The 13,328-nt window shown below is 40.3% G+C and overlaps 1 protein-coding gene across 1 annotated transcript; it reads right to left on the reverse strand.

Moving 5' to 3' along the window:
• Window positions 1–1,342: 1,342 nt before the first annotated feature.
• On the reverse strand, window positions 1,343–7,868 carry plk2b (polo-like kinase 2b (Drosophila)). The gene is made up of 14 exons (XM_036579427.1): window positions 7,667–7,868; window positions 6,401–6,508; window positions 6,196–6,312; window positions 5,857–5,986; window positions 5,550–5,733; window positions 5,201–5,399; window positions 4,812–4,959; window positions 4,458–4,552; window positions 4,209–4,338; window positions 4,017–4,097; window positions 3,743–3,902; window positions 3,153–3,282; window positions 2,519–2,629; window positions 1,343–2,005 (listed from the first exon to the last, which is right to left on the reverse strand). The coding sequence occupies exons 1-14, from the start codon at window positions 7,850–7,852 to the stop codon at window positions 1,805–1,807; spliced, it is 1,980 nt and encodes a 659-aa protein (XP_036435320.1). The 5' UTR covers window positions 7,853–7,868; the 3' UTR covers window positions 1,343–1,804.
• Between the last annotated feature and the right edge of the window lie 5,460 nt (window positions 7,869–13,328).

Here is a 13,328-nt window from a genome sequence, read left to right on the forward strand (position 1 = left end):
TTTGTGGCTATAACAGCTTCCAATCTTCTGGGAAGGCTTTCCACAAGATTTTGGAGCATATCTTGGAAATTTGTGCCCATTCAGTCAAAAGAGCATTTGTGGGGTCAGGCACTGATGTTGGATGAGAATGCAATTGACATTCCAATTCATTCCTAAGCTGTACAGTGGGATGTACATCAGGGCTCTGTGTAGGCCACTGAAATTCTTCAACACCAAACTCACGTCAAACCGCGTCTTTATGGACCTTGCTTTGTGCTCAGGGACACTTTCATGCTGGAACAGGAAAGGATCTTTCCCAAATTGTTGTCACAAAGTTGGAAGCATATAACTGTCTAAAATATATTTGTATGCTGTAGCATTAACATCACCCTTCACTGAAACTAAGGAGTCTATCCAATCTCAAATAACAGCCATAGACCATTACCCCTCCTCAACCAAACCTTGCTGTTGGCACTGAATTCTGGTAGGTAGCGTTCCCCTGGCATCTGCCAAATCTAGATTCATCCATCAGACTGCCATATACCAAAGCGTGATCCATCACTCCAGAGAATACCTTTCCACTGCTCCAGAGTCCAGTGGTGCCGTGCTTTAATCCCCCCACCACTTTACCTTTTTTTTCACCTTTAACAAATTTTGCTGTCCTTACAAAATTAAACTAGAACACAGAAAAATGGACATCTGAGATGTGGAGTAAGGTTTTATGGACTGCTAAGTCTAAACTCAAGATGTTTGGTAGCAACAGAAGGCAGAATGTGTGCCACCAAAGCAATAAACACTCTTTGAACTAAGTCTTCAACCATCAGTCAAACACCATGGTGGATCTGTGCAAGTTTGGGGACTGAAAAACAACAATATCTGGAATAGGTCATTTGTTTTTGATTGCAGCCATCATGAATGCTGTTAGGTACAAAGACATTTTAATACATCATGCAATATTATCTCTGTAAAACATTTGACTGGAAAGAAATCCATTCTACAGCAAGATAACAAGCCCAGGCACACTGCTGAGAAGATCAATATGTAGGCCCTACTGCTGGTGTTCTCAGAACAATGAACCAGCCACCCCAGAGTCCAAACCTCAATGTGTTTGGATTACATGGATCATGAAAAACAGAAAATGCAACAAACTTCAAGGACTGAACTTGGAGGTGTGAAAAAATATTCCTGCAGATTTCTTCAGAAAAACTGAAAGTAAGTTTTCTTGGAAGTTGTACACACTAAATACTGAAAAAATTGGACAGTATATGAAACTTATACACATCACTTTATATCTTAATCAGGCCCTAGATCGGTCATTTCTAGTCATGCTTTTAAGGTTCACAAAAGAAATCAAAACCACAGAAATTGTTTTGATTTTTTATTATTTAAATAAATAAATAGATATATTTACATAATAAATATATCTAGTGTCTAAGGAATGAAGACTTTCAGGAACAAAAAATTCTCTCACACACATTTTTTTGCTTTAAGTCCAGTTCTGCTCTCTTTGACTTTCTCAGTTATCTCTCTGTCGCCTCTGGTTCCAGCCCAGTCTCTGCTTCCTCACGTCCTTTCGTAAACATAATGCTACATCATCCTTTCACTCCTTCTTAACTCTGCCCTCCTTTCACACTGCAGTTTCCAGCTGCTCACAATGTCCACCTTCATCCACTTCAACATTCACACTCTTCTCTTAACTCTTCAAGTAGGTCCATCAATTAACAGTCTGCTTCTGTGCTTCAGGGAATGTTTATAGGTTTTTGCATTGTCTGCACGCTAACACACATGCACACAGACGGTATGTACACTCCACAGTCATGTTGTCTTATGATTCTCGGTTGCATCTCTGCTGGAGCATGTTGAGGGAGTACTCCATGCGGCTGCGCAGCTCCGCGTTGCATCCGGCACTCAGGAGCGTGCTCAGCTTGAAGGTGGCTGACACTCTGTCTTCATTGATGTACGTCAACAGGTAGTCGTCCTGCTGCGTGCACAGGATGAGTTTGGTGTGGTCGTGGTAGAAATTTACCTGTTTAGAGAGAGAGTGAGAGAGAGAGGTTTATTTTGCTGGAACTGAAACAGGATGTGGGGTATTGTAACTCCAGGGCTGAGTCATCTATGTCACTGTGTGAGTGTAGACTTTTTTGTTTTTTTTAAAGCTAAAATAAACAAGCTGGAACAGCCACTCAAGGCCCTACAGGGACAATACACAATTCAAGGCTGTAGGTTGAAGTTTTAGTCTGAATTCATTTCACATTTGTTGAGTATGTTCTATAAGAGGCTGGCTTGGATGTAGATGAAGCAAACATTTACTGGAAAGTAACTAATAGGCCAACCTGATCTCAAACTATATCTGAATGGCTTGTTATAAGCATAAGATTAACTTATAAGCGTATGGTTGATTTCACATGATTTCCAATAAATGGATTTTGGGCTGATTCCTATGAATTTGCAATCATGAGATACTACATCCTGAAGGAATAGTTTATTCCTGTGTCTACAATAAAGAATGCAGCTCTTATTGCCAAAGGTTTTTGTTTACCTGGAAAGTGCCATCGCTGAAGAGCATCATCAGTGCCCGGTCAGACTTCAGCCACTGCAGCAGATAGATACTGGGCTTGTTAGCCTCTGTGTCAATAACCATGTCACCTCCCTAGACAAAGATGAAGAAAATGAATATAAGTATATTGAAATAAGCATAAGCACAGTCACATGTTGCTAAGATTCAGCCATAAGCTCCTTAGAGTATATACTTCAACTGTTTAGTGAACTGTGTTCACTAAAAACTTACAAGCTTGGGCACAACTAAACTAGAAATGCAGCCTGAAGTTTGTGGTTCAGTATTTAAATATTACAGCACAATGAATGGAGATTAACAGGATATGAGAGGGTGAAAGGCATTCATAAAATACGCTAAACATTACAAAGCAATAAAAGGCTGTCTAGGCTTTTGACATTATGTGTACTGTGAAGCTGTAGTCTAAAACATTGTTAAGTTTTAATCTCGGGTCAGAAATATGATCCAACTAGTGATTTTAAGGCCCCAATATAAAGCAAATTTTATGTGGAAGACCCAGTGGCCTCTACTGTGGTCACAGTTTGAGTAAACCTGTTCTATCTATATTCCATGTTCAAGTTAATTTTGTATATTGAAGGTGTAGACAGAGTTTACTCACATCCATCAGGTTTTCCTCCATATAGTGAGCGAAGTACTTGAGAATAGTGACCTGGCCCACGCAGTTCTCAGGCACATCCGTTGTGTACATCACAGCACACTGGCCCATCTCTGCATGCTGTAACACAGTCCTGAGAGAGACAGAAAAAGAGAGAGAGAGAAAGAGAACATTATTTTTCCATACCAAACCTGTACAAACACCTCTTCTCTTTTAAAGAAAAGCCATGACATGTGTTTGTGTGTGTTAACATACTACATTGTAGTTTTTTGTACTTTTAAGTAAATGTTAAGCATTCTTCATTAATGCCTTATATGCTCAAAACCATGCTAGAACTTTTTTTTTTGTGTGAAGTGAAAGGATAAAAGTGTATTTTTAGAAGAGCTACTACAACAACAATTCATGTGAAGACATTTATAATTGCAGTATATTTAGCCAACAGGAACTGACAAGCGTGTGTCAAAAATATGCAAAATGTGTTGTGTAATCGTCACATGTTTGGACAGTAATCACAGACAAGAGTGAGCACTTGACAACAGTGCTTATTACATCAATTGATTTGGATGGGCAACTGAACAAGTCCTAGCACCTACGTCTTATCAGCTAGGAGACTCATGTGTGTTCCGCTGTTGAAGAGGACGCCCACAGTGTTGTCAGACAACTGATAGCCAAAGCCGTATTTGTTGGAATAGTCCACCCACTTAGTCACCCACTGAAGGCTGCTGCATCCGCTAGCCTTGGGGAGCTTGTCAGCTGTGGGAACAGAGCAGGTCATTGGGTTTAATTAAATAGGGATTACAGTTATCTTCCAATATGAATGAATTTTCAGCATACTGTGTATTTCAGTGAGGTACTCTCATAGGTTACCTATGGGCATGTGCTCCAGGCAGCCTCGTAGAACACTAGCAATGGCTTCTGCCACAGAGCCTGTAGTGCTGTCCTCCAGGCCTACAAACCGAACAGCAACACATTAGGAACACACTCAGTGCTGCTAATGAACTGTTACGAGACAAGAAAATTACATCGACTGACTGATGACAGACACACACACACACTCACATTCACTGCTGCTGCTGCAGCTTCCCAGGCTGCCTCTGACGATCATGCGGATAGTGTCTCGTGCTTGAGGCCGCCCGTCGGTTGCCTGGGAAACGGGCTTTCCAACCGGCTGTGACGGAGTCCCTCTTTCCTAAAAAGGCACAGGAAGAGAGAGCGGGCGATGTGAGAACTGTACGTCACTCTCAGGCACATTTTCTCTTTTCTCATCAACACTCTATTTCAGCCAGCCAATGAGAGACCTTGGCTCACCTCCAATGATGGTGTAGCAGGCTGCTGGTTAATTGATGTCATTTTGAGCTCATGGCGGAGTTTGTAGATGTCATCTTCTTCTTTTGCTATCCTATCTATTACAGACAAAAAAGAGACCATTTGAAATCAATTCAGTTAGTCATTCTCAGATATATTTAACTTACAAATTACTTACATAAGAGTCACTGCGTAATTTATAGTAGTTACAAACATGTATAGTTAATGACTTAAAAATAAGCCTTCAGTGATTTCTTTTTTTACTTATTAATTATAATTAATTACTTTTTTTACCTTAAATACCTTAATTAATAACCTTTTATTAGAATAATCAGGGAATCAATCATTTGTACTTACTGATATTTTCATAATACTTGGCTTTGTCTCTTTTCCCACCGAAGAGGGCAGCTGCAGCCTTCCTGAAAAAGCTCTTGGCAGGGCTGGAGATGTGGAAGTCGGGAGCAGAGAGACAGCAGCTGGCAGGGAGGGTCTCTGGCATGAAGCCCTACGGGAGAGAAATCACACATTCATATGTTGGTGGTGAACCCCTCAGCCACACTGAGAAAACGATGCACCAAATTTACTTGATTCAATGATGTATACATAGGAATAACATAATTCACATTAACATAATTTTGTCTTTCTGTTTTGCGTTGATGCATTATATTTCATTCATGTGGAAATGAGGTACTCATTTGAATCAATTAAATGAAGTGCTTTTTTTCTATGCTACACAATAAACTGACCTGTGTGAGAAATTCGTGTCGTATGATTTCATCCAGTCGGGGGCGATCCGCTGGGTTCCGGGACAGCATGCTGGCAATGAGCTGCCTGGCGGGGAGTGATAGGGTGGAAGGCAAAGAATAGCGGGCCTCTCTGATGCAGCGATACGTCTCCTTTAGGTTAGTGGTCTCGAATGGCGGCTTGCCCAGGAGCATAGTGTACCTGCAGAAAAGAGGTGGTGCAGAAACACATTAGGTAAACAACTGGATTCTCTGTCCCCATGATAGAAACTGTGGCTCATAAACCACTCTCCAAGTTCTTTAGGAAAGTAGTACTAGCAATGCCAAGGTGGTAGAACCCTGCGGGACTTACATGACACAGCCCAGAGCCCAGATGTCTGACTCCCATCCGTGACCCTGTTTATTGAGCACCTCTGGGGAAAGGTAATTTGGCGTCCCGCAGATTGTCTTGCGCCTGTTGCTGACTGGTTCCAATTTGGCTGCCAGCCCGAAATCGCCAACCTTCAGCTCCATTGAGTCACTCACAAACAGGTTCCCTGAAGAGTAAATAATGAAGAAACACACACCACTGAGTTTATAATGGCATCTATACCACTTCATGAGCTGTAATGTAGCTATAAAACTCAAAATGTGGGTGGTTCAGGGGTTGTGCTGTGTACCTAGTTTAAGGTCTCGATGCAGGATCTCTTGATCGTGGAGGTATTTGAGAGCAGACACTGTCTGCTTGAGGTAATACCTCACCTCAGGCTCCGTTAGCACTTTACGCGCCTTCAGGATGTGGGCCAAAGACTGCACAAAGAAAGCATTGACAGGAGGATGCATTAGACCAACACATTCGCCATTCCCTCAGGAAAAATTCTCCCCTTCTTCCCTCACAAACACTTCACCCAATCAAAGGCTGAGTTGCACTGCTATTTTCCCACAGCTACTTCTCTTTAAGACAAGAGACAGGAAGTAAAGTGAAATCTTAAGAACAGCTATTGAAGGCTATGACTCACTCTTCTGCTGCAGTATTCCAGGAGGATGTATATGTTATCTTTGTCCTCAAAATGGTGGTAGAAGTGAACTACGTGTTTATGACTCAGTCCTCTGTGCAGCTCAATCTCTCTGTTTATCTGTAAAAACAGAATGGTATGTGATGTCAGAGAAAGGTAAAAGCAGCGTAGACTGACAGAGAATCAGTTAGCTTAGCTCGCCTCTCACCTTCTCACGTTGATGGGGTTTGGCCACGCGGGTGTGAGGGATTATTTTGGCAGCAAAAACTTTTCCCGCAGACAAATCAGTCAGCTCGTAGCACTTGGCGAAGCCTCCCTGCGGCACAGAACGACCACAGATTAGCACCAGGGCTGAATATTGGCAGCATCTTCACCATACAACACGATACGAGATGTAACAGCACACCAGGCATATAACAGAACTGACATTTATTGGTTACTTTTTAAAATTAACCCATTCATGTCCAACAACTAAGTGTCATGATAATTAAAAAGGCCACAAAACTTTTGTACAGTTAGACCTTGGATGTGCATCTAACAGTACTTATTTGATTTTTAATGTCCTTTAAATACATTTCATTAAAATGTAATTTTGATGTGAGTAGCCACACATGACCAAAATAGTTTTTATGTTTATATGCAACAAATCATAGCTGTGTATTTTTAAGATTTCAGCTCAGGCGAGCTCAGACAGCATGATGGGCAAAGGACATGAATGAGTTAAATCAAGCTTAAAAAATAAAACCCAACATAGACCAAACTCCAAATTCCTTTACATTCAGGCACTAACAGGTGTTCTAGCTTTGTTTTGAAAGAGGCTAAATTCTGAACTAATTTTGCAGCAATGTTAATCATGAACGTGCTCTGTCTCGTGAAGTGTCACTGTTTCTGCAGTTACTTTTTTCTTAAAAAACTGGGACATCACTATCAAGATAGATTACATCACGTCACAATATGCTTTTCTAAGCATATTCTGGATATCATCAATACTTAAAAATCACTTCCCAGCTTCCTGTTTAATTAAAAAGATCATAATTAGTCGTGTTTAATTGGATTTAGTGCAGCACAGTGAGTGCAATGTTGAATAGTTATTTGATTCATATATTTTTTAAGTAGTATTTTTAAAATGTGGCATTACTTTGTCTGTTCTAACTTATCAGATGTTAGGAAAAAGTAAATATCGTGACGCATGTAACAGTGTATCGTAAAAAACTCCCTGAAGTATCGCGATATCACATTTCCCATATCGCCCAGCTCTCAGAGGAAGCTGCTAAATTAAAGCAGTGAGCACAAAGCTCCTTTCTAAAAACTCTTTCTAAAACTATCTGCATATAATTCCACAGCCTGTTGTACTTTGAGGCGCTCTTCACTTTTCTTTCGTACACAAAAAGACTCATAAATACCGATACAGACATAACACACACTCACACACACACACACACACACACACACACACACACACACAAACCCGCACCTTTCCCAGGACCTTCCCGCGGCAGTAGCACTTCCCCGTGGCCGGGTCTGTGATGATTCTGGACGGCTCTGTGCGGTTCGGGCTCGGCTCCTCTTTCTTGCGACGCTGCTCGCTCGCTCTGCTTTGCTCGCTCGTGCTGTCGTTGCTGGTCGCCGGCTGGCGCGAGACGCTCCTTGTGGTTTCCATGGCTCCTCACTAGAGTCTCGCGCGCGCAACTCTTGGCTGCTCGCTGCCGTGCAGCGCGCTTTTATAGCGACGCGCGCGCGCGCCTCGACGCGACGTCACGACGAGGGGAAGACCGCACGAGCTGTGCTTTCACAGACTGGGGAACGCGGCACGATTGAGGACACTTAACAGCACGACATGCATTGTTTACAGCTGTTTTTAAAGCTGCGTTTCCATTTCATTCGTCTTAAGGGCTAAAGACAAAAGGCTGGAAGACTAAGGCTGCGTCCCAAACCTCATCCTATCACACTAAACAGTATTTCAGACTAGTACACCACTGTTGGAGGTGCACTCTTTAATGTAGTATGTGTAGTATGTGGTAGACGCAATCTAAGTCTGCAAAATCCAAACAAACCAAGCATCTCGAACAAAACTGGATTAGACTTTGCACTGAAGATAAAAATGACGTAATCAGTCTTAAATATGTAAAATAAGAGCGCGTCTCAGTTACTCTGAGAATTTGCGTTGCACTGTTGGAAGTGATTGTCTACCCTGTACAGTCCAACAGAGCTGAAGTGGTAGAGCGCCACCTTGTGGTTCATATGATATACAGCCATAAATACTGGCTCGTTCTGCACTGCTTTCTATCCACTCCTAAAAAAGATGGTTTTTCAAGGGTTCTTTAGTAAAGACAATGGCTCTATATAGAACCATGAACACTCACACAATCATTTGCATGCTTAGAATGTTGTATATGTTCTATATAGCACCAAAAAGGGTTCTTCTCCTCTTTCAAGCTTGACATTGTAACGACAGCAGAACCCTTTTAGGTGTTAAAGGTTCTATACAGAGCCATACAACACGTTGTCCATCACTCTGAAGAACCATTTCACCATGCAAAGAACCATTTAAGCATGTGAATGGTTCTTTGAGTGTTCATGGTTCTATAGAAACACTATCGAAACAGTCTTTGCTAAAGAACCGTTGAAGAACCATCTTTTTTGAGTGAAGGAATGCAATGATACATATATTTTCAGGGTCGATACTATTTTTGATTCTGAGCTTAAGATAAAAAAATATAACTGTTGTTCTACAGAGAACAAACTTGGGCACATTTTAATGCATGACTGCTGTTTATTTGCTGAAATCAGCACATTGAAAACTAGGTTAATTAAATAAAATGTGGCCTGTGCAAAACATTATAGCACGTTTGATGTTTCATGTTTTTCCCGACTATGTTAAACTAGATACTGTTCCCTAAAAAATGTAGAAAAATTGCATATTTTGGTTTGTTCTCTGTAGAGGATGCATTAACGTATTTTCACATAGAAAATTAACAAAACATGTAATTTGACCAGGAGTGTTCAAACCTTTGCATACAACTGTACATTCATTAGTTATAATTCTAAAATCTTAAATAGGTAGCCTACTGTAAACATTTAGATTACAATTAGCTAAACATCATCAGAGAATCAGCTTGTTTCAGACATAACAATAATGAGTAAACAAGTAAATTACATTGTCTTTTTTTTTACCTAAAATCATATTCATATGTGGGGGGACTTTTTTTTGCTCAGGAACTCATAAGATCCTAGTGACGCTGCTGGTCAAAATTCTATTTGATTGGTGATATTTTATGTGTTATAAATGTCTTAATGCTACAGAACTACACAGACTGATTTGAATTAGAAAAAATGTACATTTTATTTCAAAGCAAAAGGTTTTATGTGAAACAGTGATCTTATAAAATTTATAAGACTTTAAAAAAGTGCAACTGAGACAAACAATTAAATAACTTGAATAAAACTTTAGCATGTCTCTATTTTTAGCCCCCCAATAGATGACAGAATAGACATGGGCGTCTCAACAGTTTTGACATTATCTTCACTGTTTTTACTCTCTTTTTTTTCATTTCATTTCAGTTCAGTTCCATGTTGGTTTGGTTTGAAATGTGCTGTAGAGGAAAGCTGGACCTGTATCAGCTCCTCTCCATATGAGTAATGACATTCAATAATATATTAAAGATAAAAGCTGACATAGGCACATTCTCTGTGAAGCATTCAGAGACTATCAGGGTGTGAGACTTCTCCAAGTAGCAAAAGTGATGTAGGATCAGTTTGTAATTTTCACTGCATAATAAACATGATCTTTATAACGAGGTTGAGCTGATCCTGAATCAGTCCATATGAGGGGTCAGAGACATGTGAGGGTGCTTACAGATGGCCTGTGGAGAGGGGATGGTAGAGACATGCTGAGCTGTCCTGTCTCCCACATTTACAGCAGAGCCGTCTCTAGCTCCTGCTGGGCTGTCTGTCCTGCACGTGGACAGCGCACTGGTCCTCTCGCTGGCCACAGCACACAGCCTCTCCACTCTCTCTCCAGCATTTGATATTTTAGGAGACAGTGTGGAGTGAGTTATATGACCCAGAATCAACCAACGTCCATCTAATCCATAAAATGCCTTAAAAGGAAAAAAGTTTGAGAAGAAAAAGAAGTATTAATAACAAGGGCTGGAAAATATGAATGACTAAGAGTGAGAGTGTGACTAGATGCCTAAAATACACCGCACTGTTCTGCATGATCACAAGGCCGGTCGCTCTAATGAGAGAAATGCACGCGGGCCGGAGGGCTCTGTGTATATCTCTGTGAGATGACGTGATCTCTCATCATGACTCCTTTCCACTGCAGGCCATAAAATGTGTGAAAAGGCATTAAACTGATTTTGCAAAAATTAAAGCCTTGCATTAAAATGTTTAAAATACAGTCTGCCCCGTTTAAGGTCTTAAACATTTTAATTTTCATAATTTAACTGTACTGTCTGTTTGGAAAGAACATATCTCTATAATACAGATTTATTCTGTGGCTTTTTTTAACATGGACCTGACTTGTAGCTCACTCACTCATGTTTGCTAGGCTGAAGAGTCTCCACAGGAGGGCACTATTAACACGCAAACTGTGGAAAATCGAATGAACCCCCACCAGCTACAGTATGGCAAGTCTTGACACTACCTCCACCATGCTTGACTGAAGAGGTTGTATGTTTTGGATCATGAGCAGGTTCTTTCTTTCTCCACACTTTGGCCTTTCCATCACTTTGGTAGAGGTTACTCTTAGTCCATAAACCTTTTGTGGCTCATTTCTTTGTCTTAGCGAATTCCAATCTTGCCTTTTGATTCTTGCTGTTGATGAATGATTTGCATCTTGTGGTATGAACTTTACATTTCTGTTCTCAAAGTCTTCTTTGAACAGTGGATTTTGATGCCTTCACCCCTACACTGTAAAGCCTGTCTTTGGATTTTTCTGTTTCTTCATAATTCGTTGTCCTACTTTTGCCCCTTTTTTCAATGGTCAGGACCACCACAGAGCAGGTATTATTTGGGTGGTGGATCATTCTCAGCACTGCAGTAACACTGACATGGTGGCGGTGTGTTAGTGTGGGTCGCACTGCTACGAGCAGATCAGACACAGCAGTGCTGCTGGAGTTTTTAAACACTTCAGTGTGACTACTGGACTGAGAATAGTCCACCAACCAAAAATATCCAGCCAACACCACCCTGTGGGCAACATCCTGTGGTCACTGATGAAGAACTGGAGGATGACCAACACAAACTGTGTCGTAACAAATGAACGATGGTTTCTGACTTTACATCTACAAGGTGGACCAACGAGGTAGGTGTGTCTAACAGAGTGGACAGTGATTGGACAGTGTTTAAAACTCCAGCAGTACTGCTGTGTCTGATCCACTCATACCAGCACAACATACACTAACACACATTATCACTGCAGTACTGTAAATGATTCACCACCCCAAAGGTACCTAATAAAATGCTCAGTGAATGTATTATTATAAAACTATTAAGCTTTAAAATTTAATCTAAAATGACTCAAACTACTACCCCACAGGAAGAAATATACTGATAACAACATGACATCAGGCAATGTAACTGTGTGCTATTCTAAGGATAGATTTGTTACATGATTCGATCAGATTAATTCTTTTTTCCCCTCCGGTATCTGATCCTATATTCTCTGCTGCTATTGGCCCGATACCAATACCCCCTGTTACCGATTTACTATCCCTAATAGCAGTGCTTAATTCTCTTTATAGTGAAGTGCTCTTTATTTATCTTATCGCTCCTACAATACTGCTGAAGCCTCTGTGGAACATGCAGTGAAGCCTCTGTGGAACATGCAGTGGAGGTGTGCTATATCAGCTCTAGCTTTAATACAGGCATATGACACTTGCAATTATTTAACATTAAAGCCCTTTTTATTGGAGGAGCAATGTGCCGAGGTGGTCAACCTAGACCACGCATGTCAAACTGGGTTCCATTTTTCCGTAATGGCATTTTAAACTTCTTTCTTTTTCTTGCAGGATCTGACTGTCTTCCAGCAGTTATATGACCACCTGCAGGTTTGCTCAGAGTCCTTTCTGCCATGAAGGGATTCACAAGGAGCTGGTGCAGATTGCTTTAGTCAAAATCTTGGTACCGTGTAAGAGATATTTCCAGTTTTGCAATGGAATATATGTGTTATGACCTAATGATCAGGATCTATACAGTATGGAACATCACAGACTGCTGATTTAGGACCATCTTTTGGTCAATAATAAGAAAAAAAAATTCTAGACTAGCATTGATGCATAAGAGCCCAAAGGAACAGAACAGCATTGCATCTTTTTATTTCTCACATTGTTTCAGATGCCTGAAGGATTTCCTGCACTTCATAGGGTCATGATTCCGTCTTTCTTGGAAGCCAGTGACCAGAGGACATGCAGGGCTCAGTCCTGGTCCAGGTAACGGTCAGAATCCTTTACAACATAAGTGAACACAGCTCTCTTTCAGCCATTCAGAGCAGAAATGGTGTGATTACATTATTATTATTATTATTATTATTATTATTATTATTATACCAATAATTATAATGATAATAAGAAGAATGCTATTATTATAGCACTTTAAAACAGGAAAAGCTCAAAGTGCTTTACCACCCTAAAAATAACAGTAAATAAAAATATACCTAAAAATAACAGAAATTTAATCAAAAGTAGTAGAGAAAAATGAATTATAAGCACTAGTAAAGTGTCACAAAATCAAATAAAACTGCAAAAATAAACGAAACTAAAAAGAGAAAAAAATTAAATAAATAGAAAATATCTAAAATAGATAAATATTTTTTGCCAAGTGCTGAAGTTCATTAAGTAGGCTTTAGTCAGAATTCAGTTGATGTGTGTGCTCATATGTGTGTTTTCAGTGTTTTTGGAAATAGCTCAGCCAATCAGATTAGTTTTGTTAGATATTCCATTGATAGTAATGATTCTGCGCCAACTGTCTGTCCTCACAGCTCCATCACATCATCATACCACAAATACTGAACTTTACAGCTGAAACTAATTAAATACAGAATTGTTCATTCAGATCGAAGTCTGTTGGACTTGCAATATGCAATATGCAATATTGGGTCAGAACCTTTTTGTACTGTAAGCTTTTGAGCTAAT

Source organism: Colossoma macropomum, unplaced genomic scaffold (genome assembly GCF_904425465.1).
Source record: "Colossoma macropomum unplaced genomic scaffold, Colossoma_macropomum, whole genome shotgun sequence".
NCBI classification, from domain to species: Eukaryota; Metazoa; Chordata; class Actinopteri; order Characiformes; family Serrasalmidae; genus Colossoma; species Colossoma macropomum.

Excerpts from the sequence above, each read along its gene's own strand:
- plk2b (XM_036579427.1), bottom strand. The coding sequence starts at position 7,852 with ATGGAAACCACAAGGAGCGTCTCGCGCCAGCCGGCGACCAGCAACGAC. Across the intron at positions 4,960-5,200 it reads GACACGAATTTCTCACACAG|GGCTTCATGCCAGAGACCCT; the intron begins GTCAGTTTATTG and ends TCTCTCCCGTAG. Across the intron at positions 2,006-2,518 it reads TCAGCGATGGCACTTTCCAG|GTAAATTTCTACCACGACCA; the intron begins GTAAACAAAAAC and ends CTCTCTAAACAG.